The sequence below is a fragment of the Centruroides sculpturatus genome, unplaced genomic scaffold, assembly GCF_000671375.1.
Source record: "Centruroides sculpturatus isolate CEXI.00-Female unplaced genomic scaffold, Cexi_2.0 scaffold686, whole genome shotgun sequence".
NCBI lineage: Eukaryota > Metazoa > Arthropoda > Arachnida > Scorpiones > Buthidae > Centruroides > Centruroides sculpturatus.
In genome coordinates, this window is record NW_019384905.1 from 380,373 (window position 1) to 401,470 (window position 21,098).

General features: G+C 30.4%; 1 protein-coding gene across 1 annotated transcript in view; it reads right to left on the reverse strand.

Moving 5' to 3' along the window:
- Positions 1-21,098, reverse strand: part of LOC111631552 (dynein heavy chain 10, axonemal-like) — a gene marked incomplete at its 3' end in the record, with an annotated part of 405,219 nt that overhangs the window by 377,738 nt on the left and 6,383 nt on the right. The window contains exons 2-5 of the mRNA XM_023375809.1: positions 20,576-20,748; positions 17,569-17,640; positions 11,531-11,645; positions 3,404-3,576 (exon numbers count right to left, since the gene is read on the reverse strand). Coding sequence (XP_023231577.1) covers positions 3,404-3,576; positions 11,531-11,645; positions 17,569-17,640; positions 20,576-20,748 — 533 coding nt within the window. The remainder of the gene's footprint in view (positions 1-3,403; positions 3,577-11,530; positions 11,646-17,568; positions 17,641-20,575; positions 20,749-21,098) is intronic.

A 21,098-nucleotide genomic window follows, 5' to 3' on the forward strand; every position in this document is an offset into this window, starting at 1 on the left:
TTATTGTAAAAATTACCAAGTCCGAGCGTTATTTTTAGTTACTTTTATTTTTTATTTTATTCTAGTTTTGTTTGGGGCTTATGTTTTGTTAGGACAAAGGTTTCCTCACCATTCACCTTAGAAACTTAAAAATAGAAGAGAAACCAACTCACCAACGAGAGAAAAGTGCCGTAGTTAAAAATTGCACACACTTGCGCTCCCGAGCGGAAAAAAGTAAGTCCGCACCAAGAAAAGGGGGGAGACCCCACAAGCACAACTTAGGAAACTTGCTAAACCTTAAAAGAATAAAACATCCCGAAAATTGTCAAAAAGAATAATGTAAAAGGTTAGTGAGTATTGTTGGAAAATAGGCTGCCAGACAAACAGAAAGTTTATTATTAGCCAATAAGTATGTAAATGAGGGGAGTGATCTCACTCAGAATTGTGACGTCACCTCACAGTATAAAGACAGAACCTCAAGTGAAGACAAGCGAGGCAAGCTTCTGTTAGCAATGAGAGTGGTGAGCTTCATAGCAGCAAAAGAGAGAGGTGTCCAATAGGATAAAGTAGTTCCAAAGCGATTTTGAAGTTATTCGATTTGTGGATCGAAAATTAGAGAAAGTCTTGAGAGTTGAGGAAAAGGTTCCTAGTATATTGAGGTGATGATTAGGATCTTTAATTCATAAGAATTATTGAACATAAGTTAAGTCTTTGAATTTTTGTCGAGTTCCAAAGGGGAATAGATTTAAGTTAGAAAATAGATTGATTTGAGTTTTGTCGGGTTGATTCTTATTGATTTTCATTGAATAAATTGTTATTTGATTTTTTTACTACATTTTGTATATAGTTATTACTAGAATATTTATTAAATATTTGATTGTTATTGACTAACTTTGTCATTATTTAATTCGGTGCATGCTTAAAGTCCAAGCCTGGCACATTAACGCAAATCCGCGTAAAGTACCCATTTGGTAATGGCTATTTCTGGCACACAGCCATGTCGATAATCGTTGTAGAGGGCGGAAAAATAATATAGTACTTTACAGCAGTTCATCACTTCTCAAGTTGTCCCAAAAACATTGAATTTTTTCTAAAAATAACATGATCATGTGTCCAAGGAAATGCTTTCTCAAAGTGAATATATTTAAAATGCATCATTATGGGTGATGAAACATAAATCACCTTTTGACAAAAGGTGAAGCAAGACTGAAAAGATAACTTCAAAGTCAGTCAAAAATAATGGTCATGTTGACTAATTTCTTCAATTGTTGTGGTGTTGTGAATCACAAATTCTTCCAACTGGCCAAACTAACAAAGAACATTATTTGAACACTTTGCATCATTTGCATGTAGCAATTCATAAAAAACAACCTGATTTGTGACAAGAAAACTCATGGATTCTGCACCATGATAATGCACTTGCTCAAAATGCTCTTGTTTCTCATTAATTTTTGGCCAAAAATTCAACAAATACAGTTCCACTAACTCCATATTCGCTTGATAAAGCAGAACGTGACTTTTTTCTGTTTCCTCAACTAAAATTTCAGTTTCATGATCATCATTTTGAGTCAATTGATGCCATAAAACAAAATTTGTTGCAAGTTTTGAACAGATTTCATAAAAATGACTTTAAAGAATGTTTTAAGGATTGGAAAAACATTGTCATAAGTGCTTTGCAATGGGAGAGGATTACTTTGAAGAGGACAAAATAAATTTTGATAAATAAATTCAAATCCGGCATTTTATTGAACCATTTCCAGTACTTTTTGATCACAGAGGTAAATAAGACATCTTCTTCTTCTTCGTGCCATATCAGATTTCTGACGTCGGCGACACCCAGCGCAGATTAATAATACGCCAAGGTGTTTACTAGGGAAGGTTAGTACCCAGAGTGGTTTCCCGTTGCCTTCTCTGGGGCGCGATGTTACGCGAGGGGAAAGAATGCCTTCTGGGAGGACTTTTATGGGGAACAGGCCTCCTATTTAGTCGTTATCGGCAAGGAGAAAACCCGGAAAACTCCAAGCAGCCAGCCTGTCCGATTACGGTGCAAGCCCACGACCGAACTCCCAGTGTTTAGGGTACGAAGACCGCTCGGCCACTGGTGGGCACAAATAAGACATATCAATGCAAAAATTTTATTGCAGTTATGGCTAGGTATTTTTGTTTTCTTGTGCAGTATGTCACATATACAAAGTTTATAAAATTTTCAAAACTAGAATTGCCAGACAATTCAAATTGATGTCTTTTGAATTGTTAGTCCCCATGAAAATTTAACCACTTAAGCTGTTTTAATTATGATTTCATTATTTAATTTTATCAATAATAAAAAAATAATTATAAAATAACCTTAATACTACACAAATAAATAAAAAATTTGTTGTCAAGTTTGTTAAATATGTATATTATTGTAAAAATTTTTAATGAAAAATAAAAATTAATAAAACTTTTAAAGATATTCAAAACAAATATGCACAAATCTAAATTATTTCATATTGTGCTGTAAATGGATTAAAACAATTAATTCTCATTAAAGTTTAATAATATTGAATCTTAAAAATTTTTTTTAGCTTAAATATCGTTATTATTTAAATTTCATAATAAATCTTGAATTTCTCATCAGTATTTACTATAGAATTAAAATCATGAGATAAACTGTAAGAAACATAATACTTATTGACTACATTTTAATAAATTTACTTAAAATTATTTAAAAATTTATTTTTGTCAATTTTCTTGTTTGTTTTAATTTTTACTTCAAAATTTCTAAGTTACTTTTAAAATAAAGAAATAGAATAATAAATTTTTTTCATTTTCTTTTCTCATATAAAATAAAGAAATAACCATATGGATAGTGATGGAAAATCAAGATAAACGAGAAAGCACAAGAAGTGAAGAAAGAGAAGATACTGAGAGGCACAAATAGGGCAACCATACTGGATCAATGTGGTTCTACTGTAATTGTCAACAATTATACATAATTGCTCATATACATAATAACTTAATAAGCTTTTTTTGGAACTATTGAGTTAAATAGTAGTCTTTGAATACTGTGATATATTGTAGATTCTGATCATATTCGAATAATAAACTTATTGATTTGTATAAACAAGTTTTATCTCATAATTATCCACTTACACCATAGCAAAGTCAAGGGTTATTCTTTCAATCCTGTATCATGTATACAAACTCTTGTTACCAACTGTTCATCATAACAGTCTTATTTACTTACCTTATTAATGTCATTCATTCACTTATTGTTATCAATATAGGCAAGTCCCAAAGTGACCACAATAACCAAACTCTACTGTATATTTCAATGATAAAGTTTTTGTATTAGATTGGATCAAAGAAAAATCATAGTTTATGTAAATGTTTAAATTCTTTATTTACATTATTTTCTTTTATAAAAAAAAATATAGTTTACCTTCATAGTAACTTCTTTCTCTTCAACATTACTTTCTATACTTTCTTCATCACTTATCATTGGATTACTTATTATATCAGATTCTTCATTCTGTTCATCATTCTCAATTTCAGAAACTTCCATTTGAAGTTCTTTCATTTGTGGAAACTGCAGTTTTGGTTTTTCGATTTTATCTATATAATTATTTTCATCTTTATAAATACAGTATAATAATGTTCAATAATATAATTATTAAATTTTTATATGAAATAGTTATAAAACAATATTACCACCATAATATTAAATATAAAATAAAATTACAGAAAAGCTTATAAAACAATTATAAGAAACCAAACTTTATAGTATAAATCAAGCTTTGCAAATCTTTTTATTAAAATTTACAGCATCAAAACCATAAATGCAATCGTTCATAAATTATTGGTAACTAATGAATGAAGAATTTTTATTTATTGTTGCAAAAATTTTCAATTAAGAGAGAAGAAAAAATTTAAGAGCTCCAGAGTCATTATTTTCATTTTGTTTATGTTTGTATTGTCTAATTCAATGTTAGTCCATTCAAACTGATATAGTATTCAAGCCAACTTTCTTATTTAATCAAAGTTTGTTTGAATAGCTGGAAAGGAAACAAAATACTGAGAACAATATTTCAAAATATAAATAAAAATTTCTATATCTTGAATCAAGGTTGCCTGCAGAATTTTGCCTTGGGATGAAACATACAAGATTTGAATCAGCTAATCTAATCAACTAATTGATTCACTGAAATTACAATCCTTAAATGAATTTGTTTCTACTTGCACTATCTTCATATATCACCACAAGAATAAATAATTAACATATTTTTTTCAAATTTAACACTTATCAGAATTAATAATCACTCAAAATTGATGGATATCTATAATGTTATTTTTTAAATAACTCTAATTATCAAATTATAAGATTAAAAATACAAAAATAATAACAGCAGAATAATTTATAAACATACTATAAATTTGTGTATACTAAAAAAAAAATTTATACAAACTTTAAATTTACTTTTGTTCAATTATAAATAATAGTATAATGAAAACTGAATAAATTAAAGTAAAAATGAAATAATGATAATCAATATGACAATGATAATTAAACCAATATGTTTTAATAGATGCCAAAACATATTGGTAAGATTTATTTCAATAAAATATGCAATTTCATAACAGAAATGATATTATTAAAATTTTAACAGAAGTACAAAAATATTAGTGGCATATAGATAATAAAATATAGTATGTATAAAATAAAACACTTCTTATAGGCAGGTTAATATACAATTCCATGATAATTATAATAATTTTAGTCAAAGGTGAGAACAGATTAAATTCAGTTTTTAAGATATCAATTGATTAGAAATATTTTATTGATACAGTATTTAAATTAATACAGTATATTGTGATAACATGAAATAATTTTTATTTAAAGAAAGGCTATCACAATTTTTATTTGGTCATTCAGTAAGTGTGCAATTCAGTGGAGTAACTAAGATTTTGCTCTGGAGGTGATTTGAAAGGGTCAAAAAATATAATCAGAATAAAGAAAAATTAAGTGTTCCTTAGACCTTATTACTGACAAATGAGCATCCTTTACATATCTGCCAGCAAATGTTCTAGGATGGGTAGCAAATCTATGGCATGTGCCCAAAGTGGCATGTCAGAAAAATCATCTGGCATGTAATGTAACATGCAATTTTGGTTTATTACTTTTCTTTTTCAACGATCCTTTTGGTTTATCACCTGATCATCCTTTTTCCAATCAGCTTCTATACATTTATTCTAGTTAAAGTTTATTAATTTCATATCTTTAAATATTGTTAATCAAAGTAAAACTTTGACACAAACAAACATTTTTAAAGATAAGCATGCTTGCATTATGGCACACGGACTCAAAAAGGTTCCCCATCATTGTTCTAGAATGTACTCTAATCTGTGGTGTAAAATGATACACATTTTGCAACTCCTCTTCCCCTTAAAATGTACCTATGGCATACTTATGGAAGTGATGTCAGTGTTGGATCTGCACCCTGGAGGCTTTAGGAATAAAATTTGATAAAATGCAAATAAGGAGACAACTCATTCTCTAACATTAACAACTATTTTATTTGTGACATACACCAGTGTTCCGCAACCTTTTTCTACTCGCGGTACACCTATGACTCGACACAGCACACCAAAATGTTATTCCCCTCAAAAACGTATATATTATACTATAAATAAAATTATGTAATGCCATTAACCTATTATTATTATTATTATTATTATGTTGGGTTTTGTGAGTTATACTCGGTTCACACNTGCATAGTGTAAGTTATTTCCTGTTAAATTAAACAGATTTTTGTGAGATTCTTGTCATCTGTGTCTCCTCCGCCACACCCACACGCGTTCGACCCTAGATCATTCTGACGCGGGATTAACGATTCCCCCCCGGAAGTCGGCGAACTTACAGAGTTTTTTGTGCACACCATCACCTCGTTTTTATTGTAACTGATTGGGAGTTTATTCTTCTTGCTCCAGTCACTGACCGGCTCTAGAACCTCATTAGCCTTCTTTTGTAGAATGTCACTATTCTGATGCGCTATCATTATCAGCATATCGTCAGCAAACCCTTGTGCCTTGATATCTGGGTCCAAGTCAAGGCTACAAAGCAGATCATTCTATACCAGGTTCCAGAGTCCGGGCCTCTTCTGGAACCCTGCGGGCAGCCTCTGTTAACACTCTTTTCCAGGTTAATTGTCTTTGAGTAATAGCCCACAGTCCTTTTTTCCAGGTAGCTGCTAGTCAACCTATATATGTTGCTCGGGCAGTTAGTTTGCTAAGACTGACACCACTGTGTCTTCTGGGTAGACACAGAGACCATGATGGCCACTTATTTCTTTTGTTGTGCACAAGCGGTCACATTTGTAGGTGCCCAGATTGAGGATAGAGATGCCTGAGAGATAACTGGAAGAAGTGCATGCTACTATGAAGTTAACAATTAACAATACCTGTTTATTTATCTAGACTAGTTACAAGCTATCTACAGATGCTTAATGGATGCTAATAATATGATATATATATATAGGAACCTTATTATTATGATCACAACCCTGACCACGAGAGAGAGAGAGAGCTTACAATTGTTTGCACGTTGATAAATACCTTAGTAGAAGCTAATCCCTTTTTGGACTCTCAGAATCGGCAGATCATTGGCTGCTGGCCCACCAGGTGATTTGGAAGAAGATTCGGTGACTCATAGGGGTGAAAGATGATGTTTGTCTTGAGGGGGCAGAGAATTGGAGACAGCTTGAGCAGTATCCAAAATAGGATCAGGCACAAACACTAGTTTAAAGAACTATTGATGACAAATATGTACAAATATGAACTATCATGACAATGAATTCCCACCTTTTTTATTCCGGGGGGTCTCTCGTGGGTTTTTCCCCCATGACTTCATTAAGAATCATCACACAACTGTCCAATTGTTGAATTTAAATTGTTGGTTCCAGATGACACATTCAATGTGTCACCTCAAACAAAAAACCAAGTCCATGGGAAAAGTTTTAACCATATCTTCAATGATTTTTCTCTCAAAAATTTTTGAATATAATTTTTTCGTCGCATTTGGCTCTCACATTATTTTTGAAATATTTCTTTCAGCACGACACATCCAGGGTTTTAATTAATAAAGCTATAATAACAAATTCAGTTAAACAGATAAAGCAATGCAGATGATTGTAATAGGAGAATTAGAAAATAATGCAATGAAAAAAAATAATAAAAGGAAATTACAAAAAACTAATTGACAATCTAATAAGTAACATTTAAGAAAATAAAAGATGGAAAAACATAGAAAACTCTAAATGGTTAGTTGGATTTGGGGATTTTTGGCACAAGAACTAAGTAGATCAAAGTGGCAGGTCTAGCCTGTTATGTCCCTGTATGTTCTTTTGAATCATATGAATATGTCATAATCTTTCTGTTGTATGTCCTACAGTTCTGTAAATAAGTTTACTGCCTTCAGATATGCCATTGTAGGTTAAATTTGTCCATTATCATCTAGTATATTCCATAGAGCTTTGTCATCTGAAAATATTTGTTGTCAAAGTGTGTTCTTTGGCTGTCTTGTATTGAGGGCATGTTAGTAATATATCACTGTGACCAAAAAGTATCAGGAATGGTTCATTTAAACTGCATTTAAATGCACAAGAGGGTGCTGTTGTCATTTTTTTTTTGTCATTTGATATGACTTTTGTCAACATCCAGCAGCAATTCATATCATCTGTTTTTGTTTGCAAATAAATGCATGTTTTCTGTGTAAAGAATTTTTTCTCTGGCAATTTTTCAAAATATCAAGTGTAATTGAGCAAAGAACATGCATTAAATTTTGTTTTTGCAACAGAATTATTGCTGCAAAAATGTTGAAAAGTTACAAAAAACCTATGGTGACAATAGTCTAGCAAAAACAAGAGTTTTCAAGTGGTACAAGATATTCAAGGAAGGCAGAGATCATGTTGAAGATAAACCACACTCTGGTAGACTATCCACTTCAACTAATGAACAACACATTGCTTAAGTCAGAGATTTGGTGCTCAATGACCATTGTTTAATAATTAGGGACATTATTGAATATGTTCCAGTATTATTTGGATCTTGTCAAGCAAATTTAAAAGATCATTTGGACTCGCAGTGTAAGGAACCAAGTCCGAGCGTTATTTTTAGTTACTTTTATTTTTTATTTTATTCTAGTTTTGTTTGGGGCTTATGTTTTGTTAGGACAAAGGTTTCCTCACCATTCACCTTAGAAACTTAAAAATAGAAGAGAAACCAACTCACCAACGAGAGAAAAGTGCCGTAGTTAAAAATTGCACACACTTGCGCTCCCGAGCGGAAAAAAGTAAGTCCGCACCAAGAAAAGGGGGGAGACCCCACAAGCACAACTTAGGAAACTTGCTAAACCTTAAAAGAATAAAACATCCCGAAAATTGTCAAAAAGAATAATGTAAAAGGTTAGTGAGTATTGTTGGAAAATAGGCTGCCAGACAAACAGAAAGTTTATTATTAGCCAATAAGTATGTAAATGAGGGGAGTGATCTCACTCAGAATTGTGACGTCACCTCACAGTATAAAGACAGAACCTCAAGTGAAGACAAGCGAGGCAAGCTTCTGTTAGCAATGAGAGTGGTGAGCTTCATAGCAGCAAAAGAGAGAGGTGTCCAATAGGATAAAGTAGTTCCAAAGCGATTTTGAAGTTATTCGATTTGTGGATCGAAAATTAGAGAAAGTCTTGAGAGTTGAGGAAAAGGTTCCTAGTATATTGAGGTGATGATTAGGATCTTTAATTCATAAGAATTATTGAACATAAGTTAAGTCTTTGAATTTTTGTCGAGTTCCAAAGGGGAATAGATTTAAGTTAGAAAATAGATTGATTTGAGTTTTGTCGGGTTGATTCTTATTGATTTTCATTGAATAAATTGTTATTTGATTTTTTTACTACATTTTGTATATAGTTATTACTAGAATATTTATTAAATATTTGATTGTTATTGACTAACTTTGTCATTATTTAATTCGGTGCATGCTTAAAGTCCAAGCCTGGCACATTAACGCAAATCCGCGTAAAGTACCCATTTGGTAATGGCTATTTCTGGCACACAGCCATGTCGATAATCGTTGTAGAGGGTGGAAAAATAATATAGTACTTTACAGCAGTTCATCACTTCTCAAGTTGTCCCAAAAACATTGAATTTTTTCTAAAAATAACATGATCATGTGTCCAAGGAAATGCTTTCTCAAAGTGAATATATTTAAAATGCATCATTATGGGTGATGAAACATAAATCACCTTTTGACAAAAGGTGAAGCAAGACTGAAAAGATAACTTCAAAGTCAGTCAAAAATAATGGTCATGTTGACTAATTTCTTCAATTGTTGTGGTGTTGTGAATCACAAATTCTTCCAACTGGCCAAACTAACAAAGAACATTATTTGAACACTTTGCATCATTTGCATGTAGCAATTCATAAAAAACAACCTGATTTGTGACAAGAAAACTCATGGATTCTGCACCATGATAATGCACTTGCTCAAAATGCTCTTGTTTCTCATTAATTTTTGGCCAAAAATTCAACAAATACAGTTCCACTAACTCCATATTCGCTTGATAAAGCAGAACGTGACTTTTTTCTGTTTCCTCAACTAAAATTTCAGTTTCATGATCATCATTTTGAGTCAATTGATGCCATAAAACAAAATTTGTTGCAAGTTTTGAACAGATTTCATAAAAATGACTTTAAAGAATGTTTTAAGGATTGGAAAAACATTGTCATAAGTGCTTTGCAATGGGAGAGGATTACTTTGAAGAGGACAAAATAAATTTTGATAAATAAATTCAAATCCGGCATTTTATTGAACCATTTCCAGTACTTTTTGATCACAGAGGTAAATAAGACATCTTCTTCTTCTTCGTGCCATATCAGATTTCTGACGTCGGCGACACCCAGCGCAGATTAATAATACGCCAAGGTGTTTACTAGGGAAGGTTAGTACCCAGAGTGGTTTCCCGTTGCCTTCTCTGGGGCGCGATGTTACGCGAGGGGAAAGAATGCCTTCTGGGAGGACTTTTATGGGGAACAGGCCTCCTATTTAGTCGTTATCGGCAAGGAGAAAACCCGGAAAACTCCAAGCAGCCAGCCTGTCCGATTACGGTGCAAGCCCACGACCGAACTCCCAGTGTTTAGGGTACGAAGACCGCTCGGCCACTGGTGGGCACAAATAAGACATATCAATGCAAAAATTTTATTGCAGTTATGGCTAGGTATTTTTGTTTTCTTGTGCAGTATGTCACATATACAAAGTTTATAAAATTTTCAAAACTAGAATTGCCAGACAATTCAAATTGATGTCTTTTGAATTGTTAGTCCCCATGAAAATTTAACCACTTAAGCTGTTTTAATTATGATTTCATTATTTAATTTTATCAATAATAAAAAAATAATTATAAAATAACCTTAATACTACACAAATAAATAAAAAATTTGTTGTCAAGTTTGTTAAATATGTATATTATTGTAAAAATTTTTAATGAAAAATAAAAATTAATAAAACTTTTAAAGATATTCAAAACAAATATGCACAAATCTAAATTATTTCATATTGTGCTGTAAATGGATTAAAACAATTAATTCTCATTAAAGTTTAATAATATTGAATCTTAAAAATTTTTTTTAGCTTAAATATCGTTATTATTTAAATTTCATAATAAATCTTGAATTTCTCATCAGTATTTACTATAGAATTAAAATCATGAGATAAACTGTAAGAAACATAATACTTATTGACTACATTTTAATAAATTTACTTAAAATTATTTAAAAATTTATTTTTGTCAATTTTCTTGTTTGTTTTAATTTTTACTTCAAAATTTCTAAGTTACTTTTAAAATAAAGAAATAGAATAATAAATTTTTTTCATTTTCTTTTCTCATATAAAATAAAGAAATAACCATATGGATAGTGATGGAAAATCAAGATAAACGAGAAAGCACAAGAAGTGAAGAAAGAGAAGATACTGAGAGGCACAAATAGGGCAACCATACTGGATCAATGTGGTTCTACTGTAATTGTCAACAATTATACATAATTGCTCATATACATAATAACTTAATAAGCTTTTTTTGGAACTATTGAGTTAAATAGTAGTCTTTGAATACTGTGATATATTGTAGATTCTGATCATATTCGAATAATAAACTTATTGATTTGTATAAACAAGTTTTATCTCATAATTATCCACTTACACCATAGCAAAGTCAAGGGTTATTCTTTCAATCCTGTATCATGTATACAAACTCTTGTTACCAACTGTTCATCATAACAGTCTTATTTACTTACCTTATTAATGTCATTCAATCACTTATTGTTATCAATATAGGCAAGTCCCAAAGTGACCACAATAACCAAACTCTACTGTATATTTCAATGATAAAGTTTTTGTATTAGATTGGATCAAAGAAAAATCATAGTTTATGTAAATGTTTAAATTCTTTATTTACATTATTTTCTTTTATAAAAAAAAATATAGTTTACCTTCATAGTAACTTCTTTCTCTTCAACATTACTTTCTATACTTTCTTCATCACTTATCATTGGATTACTTATTATATCAGATTCTTCATTCTGTTCATCATTCTCAATTTCAGAAACTTCCATTTGAAGTTCTTTCATTTGTGGAAACTGCAGTTTTGGTTTTTCGATTTTATCTATATAATTATTTTCATCTTTATAAATACAGTATAATAATGTTCAATAATATAATTATTAAATTTTTATATGAAATAGTTATAAAACAATATTACCACCATAATATTAAATATAAAATAAAATTACAGAAAAGCTTATAAAACAATTATAAGAAACCAAACTTTATAGTATAAATCAAGCTTTGCAAATCTTTTTATTAAAATTTACAGCATCAAAACCATAAATGCAATCGTTCATAAATTATTGGTAACTAATGAATGAAGAATTTTTATTTATTGTTGCAAAAATTTTCAATTAAGAGAGAAGAAAAAATTTAAGAGCTCCAGAGTCATTATTTTCATTTTGTTTATGTTTGTATTGTCTAATTCAATGTTAGTCCATTCAAACTGATATAGTATTCAAGCCAACTTTCTTATTTAATCAAAGTTTGTTTGAATAGCTGGAAAGGAAACAAAATACTGAGAACAATATTTCAAAATATAAATAAAAATTTCTATATCTTGAATCAAGGTTGCCTGCAGAATTTTGCCTTGGGATGAAACATACAAGATTTGAATCAGCTAATCTAATCAACTAATTGATTCACTGAAATTACAATCCTTAAATGAATTTGTTTCTACTTGCACTATCTTCATATATCACCACAAGAATAAATAATTAACATATTTTTTTCAAATTTAACACTTATCAGAATTAATAATCACTCAAAATTGATGGATATCTATAATGTTATTTTTTAAATAACTCTAATTATCAAATTATAAGATTAAAAATACAAAAATAATAACAGCAGAATAATTTATAAACATACTATAAATTTGTGTATACTAAAAAAAAAATTTATACAAACTTTAAATTTACTTTTGTTCAATTATAAATAATAGTATAATGAAAACTGAATAAATTAAAGTAAAAATGAAATAATGATAATCAATATGACAATGATAATTAAACCAATATGTTTTAATAGATGCCAAAACATATTGGTAAGATTTATTTCAATAAAATATGCAATTTCATAACAGAAATGATATTATTAAAATTTTAACAGAAGTACAAAAATATTAGTGGCATATAGATAATAAAATATAGTATGTATAAAATAAAACACTTCTTATAGGCAGGTTAATATACAATTCCATGATAATTATAATAATTTTAGTCAAAGGTGAGAACAGATTAAATTCAGTTTTTAAGATATCAATTGATTAGAAATATTTTATTGATACAGTATTTAAATTAATACAGTATATTGTGATAACATGAAATAATTTTTATTTAAAGAAAGGCTATCACAATTTTTATTTGGTCATTCAGTAAGTGTGCAATTCAGTGGAGTAACTAAGATTTTGCTCTGGAGGTGATTTGAAAGGGTCAAAAAATATAATCAGAATAAAGAAAAATTAAGTGTTCCTTAGACCTTATTACTGACAAATGAGCATCCTTTACATATCTGCCAGCAAATGTTCTAGGATGGGTAGCAAATCTATGGCATGTGCCCAAAGTGGCATGTCAGAAAAATCATCTGGCATGTAATGTAACATGCAATTTTGGTTTATTACTTTTCTTTTTCAACGATCCTTTTGGTTTATCACCTGATCATCCTTTTTCCAATCAGCTTCTATACATTTATTCTAGTTAAAGTTTATTAATTTCATATCTTTAAATATTGTTAATCAAAGTAAAACTTTGACACAAACAAACATTTTTAAAGATAAGCATGCTTGCATTATGGCACACGGACTCAAAAAGGTTCCCCATCATTGTTCTAGAATGTACTCTAATCTGTGGTGTAAAATGATACACATTTTGCAACTCCTCTTCCCCTTAAAATGTACCTATGGCATACTTATGGAAGTGATGTCAGTGTTGGATCTGCACCCTGGAGGCTTTAGGAATAAAATTTGATAAAATGCAAATAAGGAGATAACTCATTCTCTAACATTAACAACTATTTTATTTGTGACATACACCAGTGTTCCGCAACCTTTTTCTACTCGCGGTACACCTATGACTCGACACAGCACACCAAAATGTTATTCCCCTCAAAAACGTATATATTATACTATAAATAAAATTATGTAATGCCATTAACCTATTATTATTATTATTATTATTATGTTGGGTTTTGTGAGTTATACTCGGTTCACACCAGTGGCTGTGTACTATGCCGGACCAGAGTCAAGGCATAGCAACCAAAACAAAACTAAAATTAAATAAGTGTGTCAGTGTGTGTGTCTGTATTCAGGAATTTCCTAACAATGTGGCATGTATTCAATATAGTGGCCTTCTGTAGTGTGATGTATGTATTTCTACTCAATTGTAATGTTCCCAGGCTTTTGTGTAGTGTGTGTGGTATCACACCTGTACAGGAGAGAACGACAGGTACAATAAGCACCCTATCCATCCTCCACAGATGCCTTATTTCCTGGGCGAGTTCTGTGTACTTGCTAATTTTTTCAGTGCATGTGTTTTGTACATTGTGAGTGTTTGGAATGGCTATGTCTATAATGTATGTGATTTTATTGTGTTTGTCAATGAGTGTGATGTCTGGTCTGTTGTGGTAAATTGTTTTATCTGTGATTATGGCTCTGTCGTAGTACATTTTGTGCGTGTTGTTTTCCAATACTGTCTGTGGAATGTATTTGTAGTATGGTTCGTGGATGGCTACCAATTTGTGTTTGTATGTAAACTCTTGGTGTATTATATTTGCTATTTGATTATGTCTATGTAAATAATCTGTCTGTGCCAAGAGCTTGCAACCAGAAGTAATGTGTTCTATAGTTTCTGGCATGATGTGATGTTTTCTGCATGTGTTGTTTGTGAGTGTTGTATCTGTGAGTGTGTTTTCTATAGTGTTTAGTATTTATGACCTGATCCTGTATGGCAATCACGAATCCTTCCGTCTCCCCAAACAGGCATCCCTGACCTAACCAGCTGTTTGATGCAGTTTTGTCAACAAAATCCTGGGCCAGGTAATAAGAATGCCTACCATGGAGTGCCTTTTAAGCCCATGATTGCTTGATGGTGTCTATGCTTTTTATATGTTGTGTCATGTCTGTATGAAGTGAGTATAAGTTTAATGGTGTGTTATTTGAGTCTGCTAGAGTTACTGCTTTATGTAACTGTAATGTTTCTTGTTTTTTGTAGAAAAACTCTTGCAGTAACTGTATTTGTAGTGACATGGTTAACTTTTAACCATGTCAATCAGGCCACGTCCACCATCTTTACGTGGAAGGGTTAATCTTTCTGTGGCAGATTTAGAATTATGTTGTTTATGCTTAGTAAGTGCTGTTCTTATTTTCCTTTGGAGTTGCTCAAGATCTGTGCGAGTTCAATGTATAACTCCAAAAGAGTATGTGAGTACTGGGATGACATATATATTTATTGCTTTAACTGTGTGTTTTGCATTTAACTGTGTTCTGAGGATAGCATTTAACCTACTTTGGTATTCTTTAATTGATCTTTGCTTTATTTGTGTATGTTCCGTTAGTTTGGCCTGTTGGAATCCTAAATACTTGTAGAACTCACCCTCTTCCATGGATTCAATAACATCCCCATTTCCAAGTGCAAAATCTTCTTTCTTCAGGATTCCTTTTTTTTCTATGTGAAGTTTTTTGCATTTGTCTAAGCCAAACTCCATTTGTATGTCCTTAGTGTATGAATGTGTGATTTGTAGGAGTTGATGAAGTTGTTTTTGTGTGGATGCATAAAGTTATACGTCATCCATGTACATGAGATGTGACAGCGTAAACTGTGTTGTTTTTTCATATCTGATATTGTAGCCATATTGCATGTTATTTAACATGTTGGATAATGGATTCAGGGCTAGGCAGAACCAGAGAGGATTCAAGGAATCTCCTTGAAAAATTCCTCGCCTAATGAATATTTCCTTTGTTTGTATGGAAGTGTTACTAACCCTGAGATGTAGGGTTGTTCTCCAGTGCTGCATAGTGTTTTGGAAGAATGCAGTGAGTGATGGATGTATTTTGTACATGTGTAGAATATGTAGCAGCCAACTTTGTGGAACACTGTCAAATGCTTTTATTATTATTATTGTTATTAAACAGACATCAATTGTGCATTTATTAAAATTTATGAACTTTAATTCACTGTAGAGTGTATAGTGTAGAAAATACACTTTTCTACTACTATTAAAATAAATAATTCTACTCATACCTTTTCAATGTGATATTTGCACCTGCTTAGCTGCACACAGATGGCTGATCTGTGGTGGAATCGTTGACATTGCTAGTCTCATTTCTTCATTGACAGATCTGAGTCTCTCCCTCTTTGATGTTTTAATTTCAGTCAATGTCAAGAAGCCCAGTTCATAGAAATACATAGTTCAAAATGACAACAACATATTAACTGCCATCTCGAAGATAGCCAGGTATTCACTCCTTATTACCAACCAAAATGTATCCAAAGGCACTTCGAGGAGTTGTAATTTCAATGTTCTGTCTACTTTTAATTCCACGAGTTCTTCTTGTAAATGATTAGGTAGAGATTCTGAAATCGCAACGAATGGATTATGAACCCAGTCAATATCTTCAACACTGTCTCCAAACTACTTCTTGAACCTCTGCTGCAGGATTTGTAAATGTTCTTTAATTATGTAAAGTACTATTTTTAATTTGTTGCTCTACAACGATATTTTTCTTAGAGCCGGGACCTAACGGGTACTTTACGCGAGTTCGCGTTTGTTAGTTGCCAGGCCTGGACTTTTAGCGTGCACCGAAATAAATTAAGTACAAAGTTAGTCACAAAAAAATCACAATAATAAATGTTTAATCAAATTTAACCAATACTATGTACAAGATTTATAAACAAACAACAAATTTATTAATCAAAAATCAAATCACAAATCAACCCGACAAACTTAAGTCTTATTCTAACTTAGAACTATTCCCCTTGGAATTCCGACAAAACAAAATCCAATTCTTAACTTAGATACAAATTCTCTTATAGCTATCAATCCTAACCGTCACCTCAANCCTATAAACAATAAACAGTCAAGGTTGCCAGGAATTCAAGGTGTTAAGAAATATGGACATAAGTTTGAAATTCACAAGCCATTATTGGGTCTCTTGTCTTGTGACAAAGCTACACTGCCCATATCAACACCTAGACTGCAACAATAGTCTGATACTAAGCACTTACATCTTGTTTATAAACCAGATCAAAAGCAACCAGATCAAATAATGATCCCCAAAAGATTTCAGATGCAAGTGAACAAAATACAGAAAAGCCACATCCCAGTGATCTCCCATCAACACTGTTTGAACCAAGTGCATTCCTGCATGAATGGAAAACTATGTTACATAGAGAGAGAGATGTTATGTATTTGGACTTTGGGCTAGATCTGAGTGGTCATGGGGACTGTCGCCAAGAGAGGACAACAGTATGAGCATGGGAAGCACATGGTCATTCGATTCCTACAACTCAGGGACAACATGTCTTGTTCTTGTTGCTCCAACTAGTTTTTAACAAAGACCAACTATAATAAAGAGTATCCCAGTGTCCAAGCATGGTGTCTGGATTAGTAAACTATGGCAAACACAGAATAATTAAAGATTTAAAACATGTTCTCAGGAAATAAATGTGATTAAGACATAACATTTGTCATCTTTTGTATTAAAAATTGTCAAATCAATGAGAATACACAACTACTACTCTCCATACATTAATCAAATAAAACTTTCTTATCTTTAATCTATGAACAATTTGTACAATTTTAAAATATTTATATTTGTTTCTTAAATATAATTATTATACCAATTTTATTTAAATCAAATATTTAAACATTTCAATCATAAAATATATTTCAATATCAAATATTAAAAATTTTTTGCAGCCAGCTAAATTAAATTTAGAAACATTCTAAAATAATTACCTGACCAGTAAATTCTTCTTTATTGTAACAAAATTTAAAAACATCCTTAATATTGAAAAGTGGTAAAGTGATCTAAATTTTTAAAAATTTCAAAACATTAATACTTATTTAATACCCAACTAGATGCTTCTTAATTTCCACAACACCACCTTATCTCACTGAGAATTATTTATTACTTTTAAAAAAGATTTTTAACCTGTTCTACAGGCCATCTTCAGATTTTTTAAAAAGCCATGGAACATTAATAACTATTCTTTTTGAATAGAACAGTTAAAAACACATTTAAAATACAAAATTCTTTGGAATAATAAGTTATTTGAATCCAAAGAATAAATTACAGTAATATATATACAATTTAAAATAACAAAATAATAAAATATAATAATATAAAGGGAAAAAAGAAAAGAAAAAATTATATTCATAACACCAGTCGTTGATTGTATGAACATTATGCAGTATTCTCCAATAAGTTTTTTCAATCATATATTTTAACACTGTGAAAATATTTTTTATTTTCTTTTTTGTTTTTTTCCTTTATATTATTATATTTTATTATTTTGTTATTTTAAATTGTATATATATTATTGTAATTTATNTAGAGGGCGGAAAAATAATATAGTACTTTACAGCAGTTCATCACTTCTCAAGTTGTCCCAAAAACATTGAATTTTTTCTAAAAATAACATGATCATGTGTCCAAGGAAATGCTTTCTCAAAGTGAATATATTTAAAATGCATCATTATGGGTGATGAAACATAAATCACCTTTTGACAAAAGGTGAAGCAAGACTGAAAAGATAACTTCAAAGTCAGTCAAAAATAATGGTCATGTTGACTAATTTCTTCAATTGTTGTGGTGTTGTGAATCACAAATTCTTCCAACTGGCCAAACTAACAAAGAACATTATTTGAACACTTTGCATCATTTGCATGTAGCAATTCATAAAAAACAACCTGATTTGTGACAAGAAAACTCATGGATTCTGCACCATGATAATGCACTTGCTCAAAATGCTCTTGTTTCTCATTAATTTTTGGCCAAAAATTCAACAAATACAGTTCCACTAACTCCATATTCGCTTGATAAAGCAGAACGTGACTTTTTTCTGTTTCCTCAACTAAAATTTCAGTTTCATGATCATCATTTTGAGTCAATTGATGCCATAAAACAAAATTTGTTGCAAGTTTTGAACAGATTTCATAAAAATGACTTTAAAGAATGTTTTAAGGATTGGAAAAACATTGTCATAAGTGCTTTGCAATGGGAGAGGATTACTTTGAAGAGGACAAAATAAATTTTGATAAATAAATTCAAATCCGGCATTTTATTGAACCATTTCCAGTACTTTTTGATCACAGAGGTAAATAAGACATCTTCTTCTTCTTCGTGCCATATCAGATTTCTGACGTCGGCGACACCCAGCGCAGATTAATAATACGCCAAGGTGTTTACTAGGGAAGGTTAGTACCCAGAGTGGTTTCCCGTTGCCTTCTCTGGGGCGCGATGTTACGCGAGGGGAAAGAATGCCTTCTGGGAGGACTTTTATGGGGAACAGGCCTCCTATTTAGTCGTTATCGGCAAGGAGAAAACCCGGAAAACTCCAAGCAGCCAGCCTGTCCGATTACGGTGCAAGCCCACGACCGAACTCCCAGTGTTTAGGGTACGAAGACCGCTCGGCCACTGGTGGGCACAAATAAGACATATCAATGCAAAAATTTTATTGCAGTTATGGCTAGGTATTTTTGTTTTCTTGTGCAGTATGTCACATATACAAAGTTTATAAAATTTTCAAAACTAGAATTGCCAGACAATTCAAATTGATGTCTTTTGAATTGTTAGTCCCCATGAAAATTTAACCACTTAAGCTGTTTTAATTATGATTTCATTATTTAATTTTATCAATAATAAAAAAATAATTATAAAATAACCTTAATACTACACAAATAAATAAAAAATTTGTTGTCAAGTTTGTTAAATATGTATATTATTGTAAAAATTTTTAATGAAAAATAAAAATTAATAAAACTTTTAAAGATATTCAAAACAAATATGCACAAATCTAAATTATTTCATATTGTGCTGTAAATGGATTAAAACAATTAATTCTCATTAAAGTTTAATAATATTGAATCTTAAAAATTTTTTTTAGCTTAAATATCGTTATTATTTAAATTTCATAATAAATCTTGAATTTCTCATCAGTATTTACTATAGAATTAAAATCATGAGATAAACTGTAAGAAACATAATACTTATTGACTACATTTTAATAAATTTACTTAAAATTATTTAAAAATTTATTTTTGTCAATTTTCTTGTTTGTTTTAATTTTTACTTCAAAATTTCTAAGTTACTTTTAAAATAAAGAAATAGAATAATAAATTTTTTTCATTTTCTTTTCTCATATAAAATAAAGAAATAACCATATGGATAGTGATGGAAAATCAAGATAAACGAGAAAGCACAAGAAGTGAAGAAAGAGAAGATACTGAGAGGCACAAATAGGGCAACCATACTGGATCAATGTGGTTCTACTGTAATTGTCAACAATTATACATAATTGCTCATATACATAATAACTTAATAAGCTTTTTTTGGAACTATTGAGTTAAATAGTAGTCTTTGAATACTGTGATATATTGTAGATTCTGATCATATTCGAATAATAAACTTATTGATTTGTATAAACAAGTTTTATCTCATAATTATCCACTTACACCATAGCAAAGTCAAGGGTTATTCTTTCAATCCTGTATCATGTATACAAACTCTTGTTACCAACTGTTCATCATAACAGTCTTATTTACTTACCTTATTAATGTCATTCATTCACTTATTGTTATCAATATAGGCAAGTCCCAAAGTGACCACAATAACCAAACTCTACTGTATATTTCAATGATAAAGTTTTTGTATTAGATTGGATCAAAGAAAAATCATAGTTTATGTAAATGTTTAAATTCTTTATTTACATTATTTTCTTTTATAAAAAAAAATATAGTTTACCTTCATAGTAACTTCTTTCTCTTCAACATTACTTTCTATACTTTCTTCATCACTTATCATTGGATTACTTATTATATCAGATTCTTCATTCTGTTCATCATTCTCAATTTCAGAAACTTCCATTTGAAGTTCTTTCATTTGTGGAAACTGCAGTTTTGGTTTTTCGATTTTATCTATATAATTATTTTCATCTTTATAAATACAGTATAATAATGTTCAATAATATAATTATTAAATTTTTATATGAAATAGTTATAAAACAATATTACCACCATAATATTAAATATAAAATAAAATTACAGAAAAGCTTATAAAACAATTATAAGAAACCAAACTTTATAGTATAAATCAAGCTTTGCAAATCTTTTTATTAAAATTTACAGCATCAAAACCATAAATGCAATCGTTCATAAATTATTGGTAACTAATGAATGAAGAATTTTTATTTATTGTTGCAAAAATTTTCAATTAAGAGAGAAGAAAAAATTTAAGAGCTCCAGAGTCATTATTTTCATTTTGTTTA